Consider the following 25,114-nt stretch of genomic DNA (forward strand, 5'->3'; position numbering starts at 1 on the left):
CAACATTTCTAAAGAATGCTTTCAGCACCTTGTTGAATCAATGCCACGTAGAATTAAGGCAGTTCTGAAGGCGAAAGGGGGTCAAACAGTATTAGTATGGTGTTTCTAATAATCCCTTAGGTGAGTGTAGTTTGAATTGCCGTTTCTCCAGTATCAGACGCGGAGCGAAGCCTGTTTGATATTGTCCCTGGTTAGAAAAACTGTCAGTGGTGAAATGGGCTGAGCAAATGAACCACTTTGAATTAAATTGTCGCATTATCTGGTTATAGATAAACATCAACCATGCCTGTTGACAGTTTTGTTTTGTGGGAAGGGTATGAAAAGTCCTCACGTCCCCTGCACAGCCTGGAACATAACATTTATTTCCATGATCTGCCATTTTCGCTATCCTCACCTGACGCTTGTTTCTTCACAATACAATACCTGCAGAACTCCCTTTGATTCGGCTGTGCAGTTCCGCTTGGCCTTATTTGTGCTGGCATATGCAAATGTTGGGGGCGTACATATTAATTATCCCGACTGTTGCACAACAGCACTACATATGAAGGAGGAAGCAATGGTGTTTGAGACTCGCTGTATGTGATGTCCATGTACTGAACTCTTGTTATTCAACTATGCCATGGTTAATTCAATTTTTCATTCTAGGGCACCTTTAATATAGCCCTAATTTCACACAGATACATATTTTCTGGTGCCATTTGAAATGGCAGAGCCTCAGATCTGCATGACTTTTCAGGTGTATTTGTAAGCGTGATGGCAAAAGACAAATCAGTTGATTTTTGAAATGGCTGCTTCTTTAAACCTTGTAACACAGATAAACACTGCAGTTTCTTTCCAGAATGAGTTTGCAAATGCTGTTTCTGGTCTCTTTGATATGGGAAACTCTTTCCACACTGATGACAACTAAAACAGTTTGAAGACTAACATTTTACTAGTTTCAGAGAACATTTTGAACACATAATTGTGTTTGCACATGACAGAAGATCCCTGTAAGGAAGAATTGTGTAGAGTGTTGTTTTTCTACTAATGCATATGTCACAAGTTCTCAACAAGACATCCATTTTGAAATTGAACAAGTTTCTCTATGTTTTCCACTGATGCATATGTTTAAGGGAGGCCCGGGGCGATATGGACAAAAAGAGCAGAGACTGAATGCTACCACTGTGTGAAAAGAGCAGTGATCCGACCAGTTTGAAAATCGTGCAGTCTGACCTCGACATTAAGGTTATCTTTAAATCTGATCCACACTGTAAAATTCAAAATTGATCACGTCAACGGCTTTTCTCCAGTGTGAATATTCATGTGTCTCCTAAGGCTTATTTTCCGTGTGAAGCCATTCCCACACAGAGTGCAGGTGTAAGGCTTCTCTCCAGTGTGAATTCTCATGTGGACATTAAGGTTTCCTCTTTCATTGAAACTCTTTCCACACTGTTGGCAGGTGTAAGGCTTCTCTCCAGTGTGAACTTGCATGTGGACTTTAAGGTTTCCTTTACGTCTGAAACTCTTTCCACACTGTTGGCAGGTGTAAGGTTTCTCTTCAGTGTGAATTCTCATGTGCCTGTCAAGGCTTTCTTTATGAGTAAAACTCTTGCCACACTGTTGGCAGGTGTAAGGCTTCTCTCCAGTGTGAATTCTCATGTGCCTGTCAAGGCTTTCTTTATGAGTGAAACTCTTTCCACATTGTTGGCAGGTGTAAGGTTTCTCTCCAGTGTGAACTCTCATGTGGACATTAAGGTGTCCTTTATTTCTGAAACTCTTTCCACACTGTTGGCAGGTGTGAGGCTTCTCTCCAGTGTGAACTTGAATGTGTTTCTCAAGGGTTCCTTTTTGAGTGAAACTCTTTCCACACTGTTGGCAGGTGTACGGCTTCTCTCCAGTGTGAATTTGAATGTGTTTCTCAAGGGTTCCTTTATGAGTGAAACTCTTTCCACACTGTGGGCAGGTGTAAGGCTTCTCTCCAGTGTGAACTTGAATGTGTTTCTCAAGGGTTCCTTTTTGAGTGAAACTCTTTCCACACTGTTGGCAGGTGTACGGCTTCTCTCCAGTGTGAATTTGAATGTGTTTCTCAAGGGTTCCTTTATGAGTGAAACTCTTTCCACACTGTTGGCAGGTGTGAGGCTTCTCTCCAGTGTGAATTTTAATGTGTTTCTCAAGGGTTCCTTTATGAGTGAAACTCTTTCCACACTGTTGGCAGGTGTACGGCTTCTCTCCGGTGTGAATTTGAATGTGTTTCTCAAGGGTTCCTTTATGAGTGAAACTCTTTCCACACTGTGGGCAGGTGTAAGGCTTCTCTCCAGTGTGAATTCTCATGTGACTGTCAAGGCTTTCTTTATGAGTGAAACTCTTTCCACACTGTTGGCAGGTGTAAGGCTTCTCTCCAGTGTGAGTTCTCATGTGAACATTAAGGTGTCCTTTATTTCTGAAACTCTTTCCACACTGTGGGCAGGATAAATGACTTTTAGTTCCTGTCTTTTGAGCTCTTTTTTGTGAGGAAGTCTTTTTAGCCTGTGTTGATCTTTCTCCAGTCATGAAATCATGATGTTTATCATAATGGTCTTTCTCTTCTTCCCTTTCATTGAGTTCATGACTTGCCTCTTTCAATGCCATGAGATCTAGGGCAGAAACAGACATAAAACAATTTAGACATTTAAAGCATCAATAGCAGGGTATAGGGTAGTATGATATATAACCCATCCTAGTTGGCGCATTTACGTTCTCTAGCACGCACAACAACAACACCTGTCTGAGAGTATACTAGAAGAGCAGCATGTCAGCCTCCGATGACGATTTAGTACCTAAAAAGGGAGCTACTTGGTTACAAGAGGTCAGCCCTCTTGACAACTGACAAAACATGGACAACTTAACCCCCTCGAGTCAGCGGTCGCACCGGTGCAATCTGCTCTTTTTTTCTTATCAGTGCCAAAGAGACTCAAATAACTCTGTCGTTTTTTATCATTCATGCAAGTGTTATACATCATTATATTCTGTTAAGTTTCTATTTTTTTTGTGTTTTGTGAAACCTTGACATACAAACATGAGACATATGTCTAAAGAAATGTTGAAATGTCAGGTTTTAAATCATGTAAATCAAAACGAAAACAAATATTCTGTGTTTATGTAATCTGTGTGAAAAGTGAGAGATATCAGTCAACTCATTACTCACTCATTATCCGCTAATGCGGCCACGCCCACAGACCGCACGCTCATTCAGATTCAAATACAGGCAATCCATGTGTTGACGCCCACACACACATCAACTCATACAAACACAACTAGTGAAGCTATGGGTCAGATACATCGGTTTGAGTAATAATCCTGTAATAATTCTCCTCATGGAAAGCTGATTCAGGGCTGATTGTGGTAAGTTTATTCAGTTAGCATCTGTGAATATGAAACGCAAAAAGACTAATAAAAAAATATATAAATCCTGATGCAACACGGCAAGACTGTTTAGACCAGATTTATTTGGCCTGTTTTCATTTTATATAAATTGTATCTTAAAGGTCTCGTTCTTCGTGATCCCATTGTTCAAACTTTAGTTAGTGTGTAATGATGCTGTTAGAGCATAAATAATACCTGTAAAATTATAAAGCTCAAAGTTCAATGCCAAGTGAGATATTTTATTTAACAGAAGTTCCCTTTCAAAGCCTACAGTGAACGGCCGGCTTGGACTACATCCTGGTACTTTCTTCTTTAACTACGTCAGTAGAACAGTAACACAGACTAACCTCCGCCCACAAGAATACGCAAAATAGGGGGCATGGTCTTGTTGCTGTCCCACGTGGAGAAGAGGACGGTCGCGTGGAGAAGAGGAACTGTTGCGTTTGACTGTTTGACGCCATGTCGTCGAGACGCTGTTATTTTCATCCCGGAGTCAAATCACCTTTGTTTGGCTTTCCCAGGAACGCTGTAGAGATCATTGAACACATGCATCTCCCCGTTAAGAGGCGTGACCTTTCCGTGCAAGTTAAGCGCGCTAAGCTGCTGTCGAATCACAACACAGGAACCGTGCCATGTGCGCTAAGCTGCTGTCGAATCACAACACAGGAACCAGGACACGTGCACTAAGCTGCAGTCGAATCACAACACGGGAACCGCTGGCACAATCAGAACTCGTTATGTATTTCTGAAGGAGGGACTTCATAGCACAGACGTACGTCGGAACTGACCGACGAATTGGGATCTGATCTCAGAGACCAATCTACTTTAAGTGTGTTAAAAACGAGCCAATGGAGATTGGCATGCGATGCACGCATTCCACGCTCTGCCCCGCGGATATAAATAAGTAAATGGAATGCTAGATCATTGCTTTTCAGAGCCGAACAGTGAATATTTCCTGTTTCTACGAAGTGTAAACGACGAGTCTCGTGAGAGGAATGACTGCTGCTTCCAGTGCGGGTGTGACAGCGCGTCTCAGCAGGTGGCTGCTTCAACTGAGATCAAAGAGTTGGTTCGCTTGGCGTTTCCATTTTTGAGTGCACACACAGACTTGGACCTTTGTACTGTGTGGTGCTGCGGTCATCTCCCTGAGTGCTTAATCACATAAAAAGAGCAATTTTCCTTTATAAAAAAGCAACACGGTTTGACCCTGCGTCTACTTCAAGATGTCATTCAAACCGTGTGTTTCTGGATGCGGTCGTTTCCTGTCCTCATTTGACGGCCACGATCTCTCTCACATATAAACATGTGAGATTGCTTTCAGGAGAGCATGGTCACGTCGACGCGTTGTTCATCTCAAGCCTTCTAGTAAGGGCTTGAGCGTTCAGCACGCCGTGTGCCGTCGGGCGCTGGCTGACAGCGGGGGTTGCCACGGCAACCCAGCGTGTCACTCGGCTCTAGAGATGCGCAGTCGAGACTATGAAACCTCAAACGGGGTTGAGTCCGGTCGAGCCAGTTCCTCCAGCCGATATGAAGGTGGGGTTCTACAGCCCCTACTTCATGGTACCCAAGAAAGGTGGTGGGTTACAGCCAATCTTGGACCTGCGTATCCTGAATCGGGCCCTGCACAAGCTCCCGTTCCGGATGCTAACGCAGAAACGCATTTTTGAATGCATCCGTCCCCAAGATTGGTTCGCAGCGATCGACCTGAAGGATGCATACTTTCATGTTTCTTCCCTCCTCGACACAGACCGTTCCTACGCTTTGCGTTCGAGGGGAAGGCAAATCAGTACAAAGTCCTGCCCTTCGGGCTGTCCCTGTCGCCTCGCGTCTTCACGAAAGTCGCAGAGGCAGCCATTGTTCTGCTCAGAGAACGCGGCGTTCGCATCCTCAACTATCTCGCCGACTGGCTCATACTTGCCCAGTCTCGAGAGCAGTTGTGCGAACACAGGGACATGGTGCTCAGTCACCTCAGCCTGTTGGGCCTTCGGGTCAACCGAGAGAAGAGCAAACTCTGTCCCACACAGAGGATCTCTTATCTCGGTATGGAGCTGGATTCGGTCAGCCAGACAACGCGCCTCACGGAAGAGCGGGTCCGGTCGGTGTTGAACTGCTTGAATTCATTCAAAGGCAGGACAGCGGTCCCACTGAAATTTTTTCAGAGACTCCTGGGGCATATGGCATCTGCAGCCGCGGTAACACCGCCCGGATTGCTTCATATGAGACCGCTTCAACACTGGCTTCATTGCCTGAGTCCCGAGGTGGGTGTGGCAGAGCAGCCAGTACCGGGTCACAGTGACTCCTTACTGCCGCCAAACTTTCAGCCTGTGGTCCGACGCTTCGTTTCTCCGGGCCGGGGTGCCCTGAGAACAAGTGTCCAGGCATGTTGTGCTCTTCACGGATGCCTCTTCCACAGGCTGGGGGGCCACGTACAACGGGCATGCAGTTTCAGGTCTGTGGACGGGACCTCAATTGCTTTCGAGTTGTTAGCAGTACACTTGGCACTGCGCCGCCTCAAGGGGCCGCTACGTGGCAAGCATGTACTGGTCCGTACGGACAACACTGCAGCCGTTGCGTACATCAACCGTCAGGGTGGTCTACGCTCCTGTTGCATGTTCCAACTCGCCCGCCACCTCCTCCTTTGGAGTCAGAAGCATCTGAGGTCGCTGTCGAGCTCCTCCGTCACCCCTGCGGTGCCAGACGTTGCGGCCGTCTGACGCCAGGCCTGCACCCGTATGCTTGTGTAACGTGTGTGTGTAGGCTGGGTTCCAGATGTAGCGGTTCCTTCACGGCAACCCCATATGTGTATTCTTCCACGGTACCTGCTAACCTACTTGGCTAACCACGTGTATTTCCCTTGACAGAGCCCGCTCTGTCGTCTCTGGGCGTGTTCTTTCCCCCCTGGAACCAAGTTGGAACCACCCCAGAGACTGCCATATGTTGCACTACCCTGCTCGGTTAGTCCATATGTGTATTCCGCCACCAATCCTTCCACTGAAGGATGTGGCTCCGCAGCATACCTTCTCCCGAGACGGGCACGCTTTCCCAGCGTTATCAAATAGTCACACTGGGTGGACCTGAAGGAGGGAACAGAGACGTACGTCCCGTCGCCAGGTGCTGCGCTTCCGCTAGGCTCCTCAGCAGAAAAAAAGCAATGATCTAGCATTCCACTTCCTTATTTATACCCGCACCGCGGGGCGGAGCGTGGAATGCGTGGATCGCATGCCAATCTCCATTGGCTCGTTTTTAACACACTCGAAGTAGATTGGTCTCTGAGATCAGATCCCAATTCGTCGGTCAGTTCCGACGTACGTCTCCGTTCCCTCCTTCAGGGAATGAGGGTTACATATGTAACCGAGACGTTTTTAATATAGTTGCTTCTTATTTTATAAGAAGTCAATATAACAGACTTAGCCGCATTGAACGCGTCTCATAAATTAACTGAAGATAGAAATGATATTTGAGTATTAATTGCCTTTTTTACAGTGAATTTCGTTTTGTATAAATTGTATCTTAATTTTAATAAATGTTTTTAATATATTTGATATAATATAACAGACTGGTATAATAAATATATTAGTGTATTTGATACCAATATAGCAGACAATAGCCTTAGCGCTAGCTCATGCATTTCACGTGTTTCTGAATGAAGCTTGAAATTATATTTGAGCATTGTGTGTATTTAATCGTTTCCAAATGATTCAGAAAATATTTGCCATTGAAATGACAGGGAAAAAGTGTCCCAATCAACCTAAAGTCACCAGATACTGTTTGAAATCATAATTGCATTGCATTATGTTGTTTTAAATCCCAAATATTTTACTTATAACATTCATCATTACCAATTATTCAGTTATTTGTATTTATTGAATATTGAATTGGGTTCAGTGTCACAATATTACAGTTTTTTTTAGCTCTTCTTTCAAAAACATTTCTGATTGAAATCTTGTTTCTTTTTTGGCAGATAATTTAGCTTGCTTTAAGTAAAAAAACATTTAGATTTTTCCCCCAGAAAACTTTTTTTTTTTTTACTGTTACTGTACTTATCTAGTAAACTTAAAATCTAGTAGGCCTACCTGAAGCTCATTTATTATGCAGCTCATTATTATGCAGGTCTTTGTTTCTCAGGAGTGATCACAACATTATTCATGGTTCGTTCACACCTACTCGCATAAGGCCTGAGTAAACAAAAAGTGTTTTACAAAATGTAAATGAGCCTACTCATTCACATAAAACAATATATTAAATGATTCTCACATCATTTTGAAGCAAAAACTCAATGCAAAAACACCCAATAATCAAAGGTCTTGTGAACACATATCTATTGTGTGTTTTGAAGCCTTAATTTTAAAACAATTTTTTTTGTTTTTTCAAAAATTATGCATAAACATTATTCTCTCAAAAATACAAGCATGTATATACATGTTGCTCACATATTATGGTAGCCCAGTTTGTGCTGAATACAGTGTAATTACACGTTTGCCATTGATGTGTTTATAAGCAACTGAAAAAAACACAAATGTTAGAGGATGTCAAAACTTCTAAAGGGCCCTAAAACAGCTCAGACTTCTAGGGGTTAACGAAGATGTGCGTTTATTACTTAAAAATAGCGATGTAACCCCATCATTGCTGAGAAATATAATGAAGTGATCCAGTAACTTAGCTATTTTATTGCTAAAAGTCGTGGTTCATCTAAGTTTATTCCGATTGAGGTGTTTATCTGCAGCATTTTCATTAGGTTTGGACTTTTAAACCGATTACAGTGCTCCATGTAAACGCACCTAATGAAAACAGTAGGGATGGGCATTTTTCCAAAATATTGTATTCGAATATTTGGGCTCATAAAAAACAAATATTTGAATATTCGTTTATTTAAATTACGTTATTTTGATAAAAGGAGAAAGACATATATATATATATTTTTATTCATCAAGTTGTCGTCACCATTTCTGAACAACTCATGATTAGGTATACACAACAAGCTTACGTTATATCTTAAGGTTTTAATTTTTTATATCTTAAGGTTTTCAAGCATTATAAGCTCAAGCAGCACGAGCGGGAAAAAAAACTAATAAAGCAGAGAGCGCCAGTTATCGTGCAGAACAAAGGCTACATATAGGCTACACACGAGTCAGAATATGGTTATCGTGTTTTTATATTGTTGCACATTATAATGTTATAATACAAATAATTTATATCTAGCTACAGAAAAATAGCCGAAAAGTCTGAAGTTGGACAGAAGTACAAAGAGCCATTGTGCTATCAAGATAATGCAGTGTTGCAGACCGGAGCGCTACTGCAAGTAACTTCATCTCGTCTCATCGTTACCAAGGTTATAATCGTTAACGAAAGCGAACGGAAAAATGAAAACTAGGTGGGTTGTCGTTAACTGAAATAAAAATAAAAACAAGGCATTACAAAAAATGATAACTAACCAAAACTGTAATGTGTGTTTGGCAAAACTAACTAAAATAAAATAAAATTATAGATTAAATGTCTTTAGTTTTTGTCTTTATCAATGTCTTTCATAGAGCAAATAATGTTCAGCTGCATTTCCTTTCCCTGCGTCTCTCACACATACGCGCCGCGCCACACACACACACACACAGCCCCTCCCCTCCGTGCACACCGCCGTCTCCATGAGAACGAGTGTTCGACGTTGAAAGCAAGTTCGCGAAAGGTTGGCATCTCGTGAACACCTTTACACAATCACACATTAAAAAGTGGTATAAAAATATTTTTAATTCAGAATATAATTTTGTCAGTGTGTTAATGTTGACCCGAGAAGCGATTGCTACTTTAGAAAGTTAACTAGTCGCAAGTTTGAGGTAAAATGCACTTGGGTTGTCGAAGCTGTGATTCAAATATTAAATAATGTTATGTCATGTGTTTACACTTACACTGAATGTTTGATGAGTAGGCTATTGTATAGGGTACATTTAGTATAGGGTGTGAAAATTGTACAGCTGTGGTATTTGTATAGCTTTAGCTCAATTTAGGTTTAGCTGCTGTATAATTGTATTTTAGCTCAAAAGTGGGTTGAATACATGCGGTTCTGTGTAATTAAATAGCATTCTGTGGACAACTTATCGTATATAGAGAGGACATTTACATGAGCAGACAGAGAGCATTTAAGGCATTGCTTATAGTAACTCATCAGGAGCAAAGTCTGGCCTAAGGAAATTCCCCCATGCAGCTTTGCTGTGTCTAAAAGCTAACATAATTTTTCTTTAACAGAGAAGAAATTGATGAAGAGAATATGTCTGTCACATTTCACTTGTTAAAGGGTGTTACGTCCAAGGACGTATTTGTATTTGTTTTTGTGTTTTCTTCCCCTTCTCCTATTTTCTCTCTATTTCCTGTAAGCAGGAAGTAATGGCTGCCACCTGACTCCAATAAGTGATTGATCTGCTGTGATTGGAGGAGGAGAGGAGACTGTGGGGATTTAAGCAGCACCTTTCCACTGAGCAGGGTGTGTGTGTGTGGAGGGCTTCGCTGTGAGGCTTCGCTTCTCAACTTTAATGTTACTAGTTTTCTTTCTTTTCTTTAAAGAGAACCCTTGTTGATTGAGTTTTTCATTGTGTTAATGTTCTTGTGGTAACTGGTGCCTGCGACAAGAGAACCCTTAAGTTATTCTGTTTGTACCTACTTTTGTTATAATTTGTTATCTATTACGTTTATATTGTTAACTATTTGGGAAAAGGATTAGTAGAGAGGTGGGTGCCATTTTCTTTGTATTCTGTTTTCTCCTGTTTAGGCTAGCTAGGGAGTTAGCGTATTTGTACTGTATTTGTTTTTCTTTTCTTTGGTAGTTTAGTTAGTTTCTCCCTAATAGTAGTTAGAGGTTTTATGTTTGTTGTTTTGGCCTTGCCCCCTCTTGAAGCCTCAATCCTCCCATACTACAATAAAAAAATCTTAATTGTTACAGTGAGTTGTTTGCAGTTGTTTTGTTGAAGTACTAGGGTTGAGAACTGAACCTCGCAGCTTCCACACATCACACCAATCCTATTCTGTTATAAGTTCCGTTTAACCCTAGACTGTCTAGGGCCCTAACAAAGGGATAGTTCACCAAAAAATGAAACTTCTGTCATCATTTACTCACCCTCAAGTTGTTCCAAACCTGTATGAGTTTCTTTGTTCTGCTGAACACAAAAGAAGATATTTAGAAGAACGTTTGTAACCAAGCAGAGAGAGCAACCATTGACTACCATAGTATTTTTCCCCTACTATGGTTGTCAATGGTTGCTCTCTCTGCTTGATTACAAACGTTCTTCAAAATATCTTCTTTTGTGTTCAGCAGAACAAAGAAACTCATACAGGTTTGGAATGATGACAGAAGTTTCTATCCCTTTAATATCGTGTTTTCTTGACTGGTTGCTGACATAAGTGTAGCTCTAGATATGAGTGCAAAGATTTTGCGCAAGTCACAAATACCCTGGGGGCTAAGCCTCCCCTGTCTTCCGATCCTAGTGACGTCCCTGCTCAGCATACTGTAGCAGTACTGGCATCTGGCAGGATGTCCAAATCTTGTCCACGAACAAAGGACAATGAAAAACTCGCGCCTTTGGTCTCTCGTGCGCGATTGGATCACTCCAGAATAAGGCGTTAGCCATGGCGACCATAAGAACGGGGACTGACCGTTAACTCTTTGCATTCTCGCCATTGAGGGAAAGAGCCCTGGGCATTCCGTCACCACAAGAGAGAGCCTTGGCCTCCCCGCCACGGATAAAAGACCGGCAGCCTTCCAAAGCTTCAGAGAAATCCTCCTGGAACCCGAAGATCCGTACAGAACTACCCTGACGACTCAAGCACAGACACTTACACACGAAAGGCCATAGTAATGCAAGTATTTTTATTTCACAAACTGCGTGTAAAGGGTTGTCTGAATTATTCCTGGAGTGTTAATTTCTTGAGGTCTCTTGCGACAGGACTGCCTCTCTATCTCTCTCTCTCTCTCTCTCTCTCTTTCTTGTTAACTCTATCTTTCCATCATTCTCTTCCCCTTTATATCATTTCGTTAAGTTTGATTTTTCCTTGTTGGTACCATATCGTTTGTTTTCTCCTACATGTATGTGCATATTTACCCCGTGTGAATCGTAGCTTTGTATACTTTACAAAGCTGTTTTATTAAAACCCAATAATTTCATTGAACTGAATCTGTATTGTTTTGCTCACAAGCTCGAAGTCAATGAGATGTAAGATCTTAGCTACCAACTAAGCTTGGTTTTCTTGTTACTATTTCAGTAATACAATTTGTGCAAACATAAGGAGTGTTATTTGTCCTGGTCAAACAGATTAATGTTTCTTAAGGTTTTCAAAATTGACAATTGATGAAGGAATCACTTTGGATAAGGGGTACTTTTACATGATTAAAGGTTCCGTTATAAAATAAAATTGACCTGTACAACAAGCAAGTCACATTCATAGACTCATGAATATTTACACCATTTGAATTAATTATTCCCCGAAACTCATTGTTGCTACAATACCTTCAGGTGGTCATTCATGTTTATTCTTTAGAGAGATGATGAGATGAGATGATCGATCGCGTTCACAGATGATCGTATTCTCGCACGTGCGCGTGGCGCGGCCGCTTAAACTGTGATCAGTGATCAGTCACGCCACATAGAGCGTCAAAACGGCATTTATCGTTTCTGATTGGTCCCCGCAAATTTGTAACAGAAGCAGGATAGAAATATGTACAAGTTTCCAGCCTGAGGTACAGGGCGAAATCAAATCGCCTGCAGTTTGGGCTGGGTTTACCTGGTCTAGGCCATTTCAGGAGCGACTCGCGGAACAGGAAAGCGGATTCAGTCAATTAAAAGCGCTCGTCATTCCTGAAACTTTGCGGTATATGTGGACGTTGGTCCTCTAAGAAACATGACAAAACTTTTCTTCAAATTTTGAATGTAGTTTAGACTACAGAAAGCAAGCAGTGCAGCTGTTATAGTGATTGACAGAAAATCCCTCTATAAACCAATGAATCTAACAGCACTAACAATTATTTACATTGAGTATAAGCTTTGCTTGTTATAATGAGAGGATCTGTGAGCGTGTTGACTTGAAAATATCAAATGACTGAGTTCGGCTTTGAGAATGAAACCAACCTGTTTGTTCTTCAGTTTCTTCATGTTTCACTCTCAATGTTTCTTCAATCTTCACGTCTTTACTCTCCTCCTTCTCTGTTTGTTCCTCAGTTTCTTCATGTTTCAAACTGAATACATTTTCAATCCTCAGGTCTTCACTCTCCTCTTTAATCAACACCATCTTTATTAATGATCTCAGTCACTTCTCCAAGAGTTTTTCTGTGTGTTTGTCCTGTTTAAGACGAGAATAATTAACAGAAAGAAAAATAAATCCACATTAAATCTCTGAGTGTCTCAATCAGCTCTAGTTCAGTATCAACAGTTTCAGTAACACTCAAAACTAGCACTACAAACTAATAAAAATCAAATTACACAGACACTATATATTATTTAATGATTGTAGAAATCAAGATAGAAATAATAAAGCGCTTTGAATCACTGAGTCATTTTCCAAAGCAATTGATTCAATAAAGCGCAGTTTCTCTCATCATCTCTACTCTCCAGAGACTGAACTCATGTTTATATGATGAACTGAGTCTCTATCAGCTCTAGTTCAGTCTCAGTAACACTCAACACTAGCACTACACACTAATAATGAACACTAGAGAGTGTGATAAAGCTCAGTTTCTCCATCATCTCTACTCTCCAGAGACTGAACTCATGTTTATATGATGAACTGAGTCTCTATCAGCTCTAGTTCAGTCTCAGTAACACTCAACACTAGCACTACACACTAATAATGAACACTAGAGAGTGTGATAAAGCTCAGTTTCTCCATCATCTCTACTCTCCAGAGACTGAACTCATGTTTATATGATGAACTGAGTCTCTATCAGCTCTAGTTCAGTCTCAGTCACACTCAACACTAGCACTACACACTAATAATGAACACTAGAGAGTGTGATAAAGCTCAGTTTCTCTCCAGAGACTGAACTCATGTTTATATGATGAACTGAGTCTCTATCAGCTCTAGTTCAGTCTCAGTGACACTCAACACTAGCACTACACACTAATAATGAACACTAGAGAGTGTGATAAAGCTCAGTTTCTCCATCATCTCTACTCTCCAGAGACTGAACTCATGTTTATATGATGAACTGAGTCTCTATCAGCTCTAGTTCAGTCTCAGTCACACTCAACACTAGCACTACACACTAATAATGAACACTAGAGAGTGTGATAAAGCTCAGTTTCTCCATCATCTCTACTCTCCAGAGACTGAACTCATGTTTATATGATGAACTGAGTCTCTATCAGCTCTAGTTCAGTCTCAGTAACACTCAACACTAGCACTACACACTAATAATGAACACTAGAGAGTGTGATAAAGCTCAGTTTCTCCATCATCTCTACTCTCCAGAGACTGAACTCATGTTTATATGATGAACTGAGTCTCTATCAGCTCTAGTTCAGTCTCAGTAACACTCAACACTAGCACTATACACTAATAATGAACACTAGAGAGTGTGATAAAGCTCAGTTTCTCTCATCATCTTTACTCTCCAGAGACTGAACTCATGTTTATATGATGAACTGAGTCTCTATCAGCTCTAGTTCAGTCTCAGTAACACTCAACACTAGCACTACACACTAATAATGAACACTAGAGAGTGTGATAAAAGCTCAGTTTCTCCATCATCTCTACTCTCCAGAGACTGAACTCATGTTTATATGATGAACTGAGTCTCTATCAGCTCTAGTTCAGTCTCAGTGACACTCAACACTAGCACTACACACTAATAATGAACACTAGAGAGTGTGATAAAGCTCAGTTTCTCCATCATCTCTACTCTCCAGAGACTGAACTCATGTTTATATGATGAACTGAGTCTCTATCAGCTCTAGTTCAGTCTCAGTAACACTCAACACTAGCACTACACACTAATAATGAACACTAGAGAGTGTGATAAAAGCTCAGTTTCTCCATCATCTCTACTCTCCAGAGACTGAACTCATGTTTATATGATGAACTGAGTCTCTATCAGCTCTAGTTCAGTCTCAGTGACACTCAACACTAGCACTACACACTAATAATGAACACTAGAGAGTGTGATAAAGCTCAGTTTCTCCATCATCTCTACTCTCCAGAGACTGAACTCATGTTTATATGATGAACTGAGAGAGAAATGAATCGCTGCTTCTGTTACTCTTGTGTTTATTCTGTTACTTTACTCACACAACGCTGATAAATGTTAGATAAAGCAATGCAATGTTACGTTTAATAATACATAATTCAGTCTGCCTGTAAAACTTTGAAGATGGTTTCTATCGTTTTAAACATTTTAAACGCTTAAAACACAAACCTTTCCTCCAGCCAAATCACAACACGTGCGGGAGCGCGGCGCGGGCTTATGACGTCACACACAAAACCAAAATAAAAGTCCCGTTCACACACGCTCCAGTCTACATTCACAGAAGTGCCCATATACAAATAATACAAGAGATGACCAAAATTCAGGGTTGAATGTATTGGTGAAATACATATTTAAATACATGTTGTTCAGTGATAAGCTGAAAATATTAGGAAACTAGTAAAGACTGAGAGACTTTAAAGGTTTTGTTTAGGGGAATGCATTATTTATACAATACAAATGATTGTTGTGTGTTAGCACTGAAATGCATGTCTGATATTAAAAATATGTATATAGCTATAAAGTTAATTTGAGTGTAAAGACACCTGAAAATAAGTGTACAATGACTAACCAGAGTAAACAAACGCTGAAGTTAGCTTGATAAAGCTGGACCTGAAATTTGGAAAAAGTTAATTTAGGGTTTGAAGTTTACCGTTTTTTACAATCGCTATAACAATTTTTTGCAACACATTTCCTAAACTCTTAACGCACACTGCAAAACATGCTTTTCTTACTTAGTATTTTTGTCTTGTTTTCAGTCCAAATATCTAAAAAATCGTACATTAAGAAGCATTTACTAGACAAGCAAACTTTTTTGTCTTGTTTTGGGGGGAAATAACTCAAAATTAAGGGAGTTTTTGCTTAAAATAAGCAAAATAATCTCCCAATGAGGTAAGAAAAATAATCTTAATTCAAACAGCAAACAAGATTATTTTGTTTACCCCATTGGGAGATTATTTTGCTTATTTTAAGTTATTTTCCCCCAAAACAAGACAAAAACTTTTGCTTGTCTAGTAAATGCTTCTTAATTTTTTTTTAGATATTTGGACTGAAAACAAGACAAAAATACTAAGTAAGAAAAGCATTTTTTGCAGCGCACCAACACACAATTGGCAAAACGGTTCATTTCATGTCCAAAATCACACATTGTAAACTAAACTGCAACACTAGTTTTATGAACAATAGTATTAAAACCCAGGGGGCGCCAGGTTGATGCGATCATGATGGGTACAAGTCAACTGGAGATTTGAAATGACTGATAACAAGAACTGAAAAAAAAAACTACACTTACATAAGTAATTGATTACAACTTTCTTTAATAAGATTAGCAAGTATTTTTGATTACCACAATTCTCTTCAAAAAAAAGGGGGGGGGGGGGGGAGTAAATAGCGGAAAAGAAAATACAATAAAAAATAAACAAAGACAAATCCGTACTCTTTCAATCACGTTAATAATATAATTAAAGAAAAGAAAGAAGAAAAAAAAAAGATAAATAAACAGACAAATCAGCACTTGTTAAATATGTGGCATAGAGTGCTGTGTGTGCTGTGTGAGTGTATCAGGGGTGTGTAAGAAGTGAATATGTCTCTTGTGAATATAACACTGACCAATGTTGCAGCACGGGTGGTTAAGAGTGACCCGGGCACATCGTCAGTGTCAGCCTATCTTGCTCTTGTCCTTCCTTCCTTCCTTCTCTACCAAGCCACCGAATTAGGAGTACGGTACACACCAGTCCCATTCAAAACTTGGCGGAGTATTCACAGGCCAAGGGAAAACTGTCGTAAGGCTGCCCGTTATCACCACCTCCTCCTCACGATGCCCGGAAACGCACACTTTGCCCAACGATCCACCCGCAATGACTGCCTCCAATGAGAACGTAACGCAATGTTACTCGTCAGTTGAACATGCCCCCTCAACCTTTAAAGGTCCCGTTCTTCGTGTTTTTTTGAAGCTTTGATTGTGTTTACAGTGTGCAATATAACATGTGTTCATGTTTCGCGTGTAAAAAAAACAACAGTATTTTTAACACAATTTACTTATCTGTACACCGCTATTTTCACTGTCCTAAAAACGGCTGATGAGTTCCTTGTTCTATGAAGTCCCTCCTTCAGAAATACGTAACGAGTTTTGATTGTGCCAGCGGTTCCTGTGTTGTGATTTGACAGCAGCTTAGCGAACGTGGCCCGGTTCCTGTGTTGTGTTTTGACAGCAGCTTAGCGCACGTGGAAAGGTCGTGCCTCTTAACGGGAGATGTATGCGCTTAATAATCTCTACAGCGTCCCTGGGAAAGCCAAACAAAGGTGATTTGACTCCGGGATGAAAATAACAGCGTCTCGACGACATGGCGACAAACACACTGAAACGCAGCACTTCCTCTTCTCCACGTGACCGTCCTCTTCTCCACGTGGGACAGCAACAAGACCACGCCCCCTTTTTTCGCGTATTCTTGTGGGCGGAGGACGTCATTTATGAAGGAAGTACCAGGATGTAGTCCAAGCCAGCCGTTCGCCGTAGGCTTTGAAAGGGAACTTCTGTTAAATAAAATATCTCGCTTGGCATTGAACTTTGAGCTTTATAATTTTACAGGTATTATTTATGCTCTAACAGCAACATTACACACTAACTAAAGTTTGAACAATGTGATCACGAAGAACGGGACCTTTAAACCCGGCCCTTATATACATGTACTCATTCCATTAAGTTTCCTCTCCTCCAATCCTGTCTGAGTGTAGTTTGGGAAGGAGTGTGACAGAAAGTGAAAGTACATAAAAGGGGCAGTACAGATAATATCGATATTGCCACTCAGGGATTTGAGCAAGTGCTGCTTTTCTTGTCATGTGTGGAAATTTACAGGAGGAGTGACTTTGTTTGGGAACTGATAAAAGCTGGGTGCTGTTATGTCTAGTTAGTGCACTCTGCAGACATTGAAGATGCCTGTATGACTGTGACTCATTTCTTGCAAGAAATTAAATCTTTATAAAGACAATTGGGCACGGTTTTGTCTCTTATTCAGTAATGCGGCGATAGTTGAAATTTTGCCACGACAGTTGGTGTCAGAAGCGGAGATTCCATGGATGTGCCTTTTGGACCCCAGGAGCGGATGGTGACTGATCATCCTGGACTTTAGAGTCACAGCTCTACCCCGACATATTGAGGGAGAGAGGCCAACCGCTCAGGGGGTCCGGAGGGTCCGACCACTGGAACAAACGAACCCGAGGTGGCAACGGGACGCTTCTGGTAAGAGACAAACTTAAAATTCGGGGAAGAATTTTTGAAATTGAAAATTGAGTAACTAAAAGTGATGTTGATGAAAAAGCAGATAGCACCATAAATTGCAAGCCATTGTCTGTTTTATTGGACCCCGAGCAAGCTCTGTTCTCAGACAGACTGTCACTTTTGGAGCACACAGGTTGCTGAACGTTGCTCCATAAGCTAAAGATGAGAGTGTTTTAATTGTGCTCAGCGGGGCCATTTTGGACGTAATTGTGTCCGAACACCCATAAGGTGTAGAAAGGGTGGCAAATCAGGCCACCAGACTAAATTCTGTAAACGAAACCCAGTAAAAAGAAAGTAACAGAGATTTAGACTCTGTCTATGAAAATGAGATAACAATAAGATTAATAAAGTCTTTAGTGATTATTTTTGAAGGAAGGATTTGAGATAATTTTAATATGAGGTTAAAATTAAAAATAAAGATGATAAAACATGCTGCAAAGATATATAAATCCTGATTAACTGAGATTTAAATGAAAAAGATATAATAAATATGTTCTTGCTCTTCTCACTTCTGCAAAACTCTGATAATGATGATTTGACTGAATATTGGGTTTTTGAAATAACTATAGGTGTTAAACTGTTGAAAGCCCTTGAAGCTGATGTTTTGGTTTCAAAAGATAAGCCTGTGCTGAGCTGAAATAAACAATGTGTAATCTCAATCCGGCCACCACGTGGCCTAACTTGAGTAACAGAGACTCAATCTGAGTGGAAATTATAGCTTCTGAATTCATTGTGGGGGCAAAATACAAATATGAAATTATGATCATTTGAAAATGTCAATTCTGGCAAAGGATAGAGTTAAAAGGAAAATGTCTGATGTTTATTTGAAAACAATTTTAATTTCTAGCCAGATCTTACACTGAGCTAGTGTGAGGAGTGAAAGGTTTATGAAAATGCAGTGTACCAGCCCTGAAAGCCTCAGAGTCTCTCTCTGATCCCAGATCAGCTCAAAGCTGATATCTGAGCCTTTGCCACAGATGATAGAAGATATTGATGAGTAAAGGCACAGGGCATCATGTGAACATAATAGAGTTATTTGTTAAGATATAAAAAAGGTGCCATCAAGAGGGCAAAAAGACATGTTTTAAAAATACAGACTTTTAATGAACTGAAATGTTTGACTAATGTATGATATGACCAGTAACTTCTGTCTGCTCTTAGCCTTCACCATGTACAGAACTGATGGCCTTGGTCACAGATGTAGGAGAACGTTAAAATGAATGGACAGGTGTTTTGGCTAAATTCACTGAGAATAATCTAAGCACTGCTATGGGGCAGCTTTGAAGAAGTATGATGGATTTTAGTGATTAAGTTCTGTTATAATTAACCTGCCTCCATGTTTTTACTCATTTGAAAGCAGACCAGATGGCTCTGGTGACTCTTGAATGCACTTTCCAAAAGGCTCCAGAAAATATCGGATCCTGTTTAGGGTCAAAGATCTCAAACGATGAGAGGTTGAGCACGATGTGGTTGTTCCCGATGACGGGTAAGACTTCCTACGGCCTGACAGGATAGCAACCCAAGCCAGGAAAATCACGATAAGTCGCCTTGGACCCCCTACCAAAAAAAAAAAAAAAAAAAAAAAAAAATGGAGGAGGGGGTTTTATGTGAGGTGTGTATGAGAGGTGAGGCAGATGTCTGTGAGGCCATCAGCATCTCTGTTGGGGGGGGGGGGGGGGAGCTGTGTTTCGTGGGGGCCAAGGTCAAGACGGGACACAGCAGCCCCTGCCCTAATAATGGCCCCTCTATACCGCTCACCAAATACCGCTGTGGCGAGCAGCGAGGCCGAGGGACGTGAGGGCGGGACGAGGCGGCGCTCATCAGAGAGGATGAGCGCCAGCTGCGAGCCGCAGCGATCTCGGCCCTCGCGGAGGAGTGAGGGAGTATAAAGGAGGAGCGACGACAGTGAGGGACGAGAGAGGACCAGGCCTGGATTTTGTGTTGTGTTTTATTTACGTTTTGTTATGTGTTGCTGCAGTCGTCCGTGAAGGGCTGCAGCTTTTTATTTTCTTTTTGGGTTTGTAAAAAATAAAAAATAAAATAAATTGTGTGTAGGCGGCAGTCGGCCGCGAGGGGCTGCCGCCGCCATTTTATTTTGTGTTTATTTCATTAAAAGTTTGTTAAATGTTCGCCGGTTCCCGCCTCCTTCTTCCCGTACAAACAAGCTTTACTACAACCGCATACATTGAGAGCCAGGAAACACCCTGAAGAAAAGAGCAATGATTGGCATTTAAGAGCCAGCTAAGACCATACTGTGATTGTGATTGATAACTTTGTGGAACAGAACAAAATGTATTAGTATCAGTAAAGCTGTATGATATTGAACTAATATGTCTTTATCATAGTCTTAATCCTGCAGGTCATTAGGATGGCAGAGGATAATTTGGAGACATGGTGATGGGTTTAAGAGGACGGCTTTAAATAAAAAGTTCTGGATAACAGAGGAATCTAAACTAAAGATAACTTGAAACAATTTCACAGTATAACTTATTGGAGATGTTCTAATTTGAAAGTTCAACAGTTAAATTTCTAAACTTTGTGAAGGATTGATGAATTAAGGGTTAGTGAATTTAACATTATAGTAAAAGTCTTAGAAGACTGTTGAAAAGATAAATCTGGGTGAGAGAGGGAGAGAGAGGCTGCTTCAGTGGAACCAGGGATTGTACTCTGCCTGCGACTGAGACAAAACAAAAACAATGATATCAGAACAAAACAACCCAGCTGACTTTTCTAAAAATAGATTAGTAATGAACAGATTTGAAACTGGTTAAGAAACCATGTAAAAGCACATTTTGAGAATGAGCAGTTCATATTTATGTGTCCTGATTGTGCCATTAACCTCTGGAATGAGTGTTTTTATCATCACAGATGGGTTAGTTAAGAGAAACGACAAACGCTAAAGAAGCTGATTATTCTGAGCGAATCTGGTGAAAAGATGATCCAGAACATAGATGAGCTGTAAATGGATTGGTATCCAGCTCAGTCTGTTAATGGTAATTATGACTACTTTGTCATTTATGATGTTGTTTTGAATTAATCTATGGATTAGTGCATATGTTAAAGCGGAATAGTTAGAAATTGCCGGCCATCATGGGTTTAACACCCTTGTATAAATTCAACAGAGGATCGGAGTTTAAATAATGTCAATTGATTAAGAATGGCAAATGTAAATGTTATAGACTGGACGGCAGAGACAAGGAGACAAATGAACTAAAGTCACTATCTAAACTATCCAGAGACTCCCTAGTATTTATGAAAGGCCAGAGGGCGAACAAAGGGAGAACTTCTAAGAAAAAAAGAGATTTATTTTCTGTTTCCTCTGAATGGAGGCATGACATTAGATGTCTAAGAGAGCTTGTATTTCTGTATTAAGGGCTGAAGGAGCAGGCAGAGAAGGCTTTCTGTGTGACTGGGATTGAGATAAGAGGAATATAATATTTTGGGTTCTGCAGAGCAGTAGAGATAAGAAACAATAATGATCATATGGTGCATCTTTTTGATAGAGGAATAAGTTAAAACAAGAGAGAAATGGCCCAAAAAGATTGATTTTTTTGGTGGAAAATTGATTTCTGAACAATTTCTGAACACCTGTAAAGTTAAATGGAGTTAATAGACGTATGAATTGAAAAATAATTTTGAAACGGCTTTAAAGAAATTGATGATGACTTATAGTACAAATTTGAATACTTTATAAAGTGATATGAAAGATTATGAAAATTTGCAAGTTCTTGGTAAAGTTATAACAATTTTGGGTTTAATTGGCAAGGTGAGGATTTGATGATAAGTGCCACTGCCAAATTACATGAATTAAGAGGTTTAAGATTTTGGGCCAGTTGGAGCGTACGTCTAAAGAGTTTTAATGCACAGGGAATGGAGAAAAGGGTACTTTAAAAGAAAGCCCTGATGAATTGATCTTGAATGGATTACTGATAACAGGAACTGAAAAGATTTTGATAAAAATTGGATATTGAGTATGATTAAGTAGGATGTCATGAGATAAAGATGAGTGAACGAGCTGATTGAATGTAATACGAATTGATAACTATGTCATTTTGATGAAGTGTATTAAACATAAATCTAAATTTGTTAATGTTCATTAATGGTTAAATATGATGTGGGCTATGATTAGTGAGAATGGGTCTGCTGGAAATAGTATGTTTAACAAAAACAGGGTGGTTTGTGAAGAATGGTGTTAAAACAACTGACTAGAGGAAGGTTGATTGTGAAGCACAGTGAGAAACTGTGGGCATGTAGATAAGAATGTAGCATGAAATCGAGGTAGAGAGCGAAGTGACCCCATTGGCAGACACACAAAAGAGAATCAGTGCATGATAGACATTTGTGCTTTGGAACTGTGCCCTGCATGGGCAGAGGTGTCATCTGAACTGTGAGCAAAGCACACAATGTAAACTGAAGGATGTTTTATGTAGAGACTTGATGCTAAGATGGATTATTATCTATCTTACTTATTTTTATTGTTTAGTTTGAGTTGGACCACTATTGTGTTTCGGACCCCAAAAAGGTCTGTTATGATTTTGATTAATTAAGAGAGCAACTGATTGTTTGTTTCTTCATATGTGTTTTCTAAAGTGTGTATTGGGTCTCTGAGGAGTGACTGTGGGTCTGGCCTAGGGATGTGTGATGTGTCACTAAACGCTTGATAGAAATAAGGTGTCGTGTGTTTGGATTTTGTAGGTATCACACACCCCTAACAAGTCAGGAGTGCAGTAACAGTGCTTGCTCACTTAGCCCGGCTTCCAGAGTGTCAGGACTCCTGGGTGATTGTGTGTGTATGTTGTCTTACCTGTTGGTGGTGGTTCCTCACGGGTTCACTGGCTCCTCCCGCTCGTTTCATTAATTGTTCACCTGTCGTGTCTCATCAGCTGTTCTCTTTTTATAGCACTCTGTCCTGTCTCTCGTCGCGTGCTCATTGTCTTGGTTGGTCTGTCATGCTGTCCTAGTCCAGTCGGTAGATCCTTGCTGTTCCTCTCCAGTTCCTCAGGTTCGGTCACAGGCATCTGGAGGCTCGTCTTTGCCCAGAGTTCTCACGCCTGTGGATATCGTGAACTTGACTTCGGGTGAACTGTGCTCTGTTTTTCCTGGTATTACTGGTGCGCTTTGTTTTTAGGCGAGATCCAGTATTGTCCAGGTTCCGGTGAGCTTATCATCAGTCATCTGCCGTGTTAGGATTTCTTCCCGGTCACCGACCAGAGTGGATTACCTCGTGGATCGCCGCGTGTGGTCTCTGTTCAGTGGACTGTGACTTTTTGTGCTTCATCTGACCCTCTCTTTACTCCTTCTAAATAAACAGTGTGAACTTGCATTTGGCTCCGAGACTCATTGTGACACAGAGATGAAATATGGATTTGTCTTTCGTTTTATAGAATATTTTCAGTATGTTTTGGGGAAAACCTTCTGGTCAAGACTGCAGTTCGTAGCTTGGCAGAAGCATGCAAGCTGATGGAGGGTAAGAGTGTAACGATGTACACAGACTAGCGTTATGCGTTCAGAGTTGAGCACGATTTTGGGGCGCTGTGGAAACGCAAGAAAATGTTAAAGTCTGATGGGCGCACAATTATGAATGCTTCTTTTGTGTCTAATCTGCTAGACACAATTTTCTTGCCTGGCTAGGTTGCTATCTGTAGAATGCCCAGTGAAACTAACAACAAAGAGTTTATTTCAACAGGAAACTGTGAGAGCAGACGCAGCTGCGAAGGCCGTGGAAGTGCAACAGACGACACAGACAGAATGTTTTTATTATCTGAAATAACCACAAATGTTTTGCCTTCCTTATAGACTATGCAGTTTTTAAACTCAGGGCCAGAGAAAAGCAGCAACGGGAACAGTGTGACCGCACTGTGCAAAATGGCGTCTGGACGAGTAGTGATGGCAAGCCTTGTTTACCCCGAAAATATTTTCAATGATTATGATTAATGGCTGCATGGGCGACCACGCAGCCAAAGGGGGAATGATACTCAAATGAAAGTTAATGACAAGGTTTTAATATTTGCTGAAAATTTTCGTATCTTGATGCGTATTGATATACACGAAAACGAGAAAAGGCCTCGAGTAAATCGGAGCCCATTTGAGACCACCATTCATGGGAATGGAAGGGGGTAAACAATAGCTTACATCAATAGAATTGTGAATTATTGCAAAGAGATGTCTTTTCTGTTGTCTAAGGTCTGTGTGCAGGTACAATTTGGGGAAACCAGCTGGGACTCCTTTACATGACATCAAACCAGGTGATTTCGTGTTGATTAGATTAGATTCAGATTAGATTCAACTTTATTGTCATTACACAAGTACAAGTATAAGGCAACGAAATGCAGTTTAGGTCTAACCAGAAGTGCAATACCAGCAAGTGCAGGATATACAGTGGTTGCGTAAGTGCAGGACATGGAAATGTACTGAATATATATAAATATGTATAAATAGAGAGACGGTTTGTAGAGAAGTCGAGTGTGTGTGGGTGAAGGAAGGAAGAAGACGGGGTCGGCTTGACTGGGACTGTGCTCTTTAATACTCAAAACTTGTTGTAATACAAACATAAACAGCGCACGTGGGCGCAAAGACACATCAACGTGTTCTCAAAACTTTCTCTCAGACGATCACTCAGATTCCATGTAGGTTTGCTCAGGCAGGCAGTGTGCACAGCGTCCCAGTCCAACTCTCTCTCTCCCCTCTCTCTCCCAACTGCGGGTTTTATGGTCTCTCCACGCCAATTACTGGAACAAGAGACAGGTGTAAGTGATCTGCACTTGACCTACTTACTCACCGCTCGTCTCCGCAGTCTCTCTCTCCCGCTACAGACTTCGCAGAACCACGCCCCCTTCGCCACACGGTTATTACTATAAACAGAACTGAATTTACAGGTGAATATGTACTATGAATATAATATACAGATGGCTATTACTATGAACAGAATTTTACAGATAGAGGTATACAATAATATGTTAGGCAAGATGAGGAATATAGCAGTGGATTAAGGTAGTGCAATAAATTATGGACAGAGCTATCCAAAAAAAAAAAAAAATTATAAAAGTGCAGTGGAAAGTGGTTGCATATTACAGTTAGAAGTATGGTGCAAAATGGAAATGTAAACAGTTGGTACTATAAATACAGTCGGCAGTGCAAATGAGCATAATCCAGTTAAGATATGGCAGTGCAGAATGCATATGTAAACAGTTGTTACTGTGATAAACAGTCGGTAGTGCAAATAATAAAGTGAAGGCAGATGT

The 25,114-nt window shown here is 40.7% G+C and overlaps 2 protein-coding genes across 2 annotated transcripts in view; one reads left to right on the forward strand and one right to left on the reverse strand.

Moving 5' to 3' along the window:
* LOC307117103 (uncharacterized protein) overlaps positions 1 to 25,114 on the forward strand; it is a gene marked incomplete at both ends in the record, with an annotated part of 204,966 nt that overhangs the window by 62,989 nt on the left and 116,863 nt on the right.
* Positions 911 to 14,835, reverse strand: LOC307131190 (uncharacterized protein). Its single transcript, XM_079824702.1, has 3 exons — positions 14,768 to 14,835; positions 12,486 to 12,696; positions 911 to 2,612 (listed from the first exon to the last, which is right to left on the reverse strand). Exons 2-3 carry the CDS (start codon positions 12,643 to 12,645, stop codon positions 1,267 to 1,269), a joined length of 1,506 nt encoding a protein of 501 aa, XP_079680828.1. The 5' UTR covers positions 12,646 to 12,696; positions 14,768 to 14,835; the 3' UTR covers positions 911 to 1,266.

Source organism: Gobio gobio (genome assembly GCF_949357685.1).
Source record: "Gobio gobio genome assembly, chromosome: 1".
NCBI lineage: Eukaryota > Metazoa > Chordata > Actinopteri > Cypriniformes > Gobionidae > Gobio > Gobio gobio.

What these genes read in the sequence shown, in the direction of transcription:
- LOC307131190 (XM_079824702.1), bottom strand. Translation starts at nt 12,645, where the DNA reads ATGGTGTTGATTAAAGAGGAGAGTGAAGACCTGAGGATTGAAAATGTA. An exon ending in AGAAACTGAAGAACAAACAG is followed by an intron (nt 2,613 to 12,485) that starts GTTGGTTTCATT and finishes TTTCTGCCCTAG; the next exon opens with ATCTCATGGCATTGAAAGAG.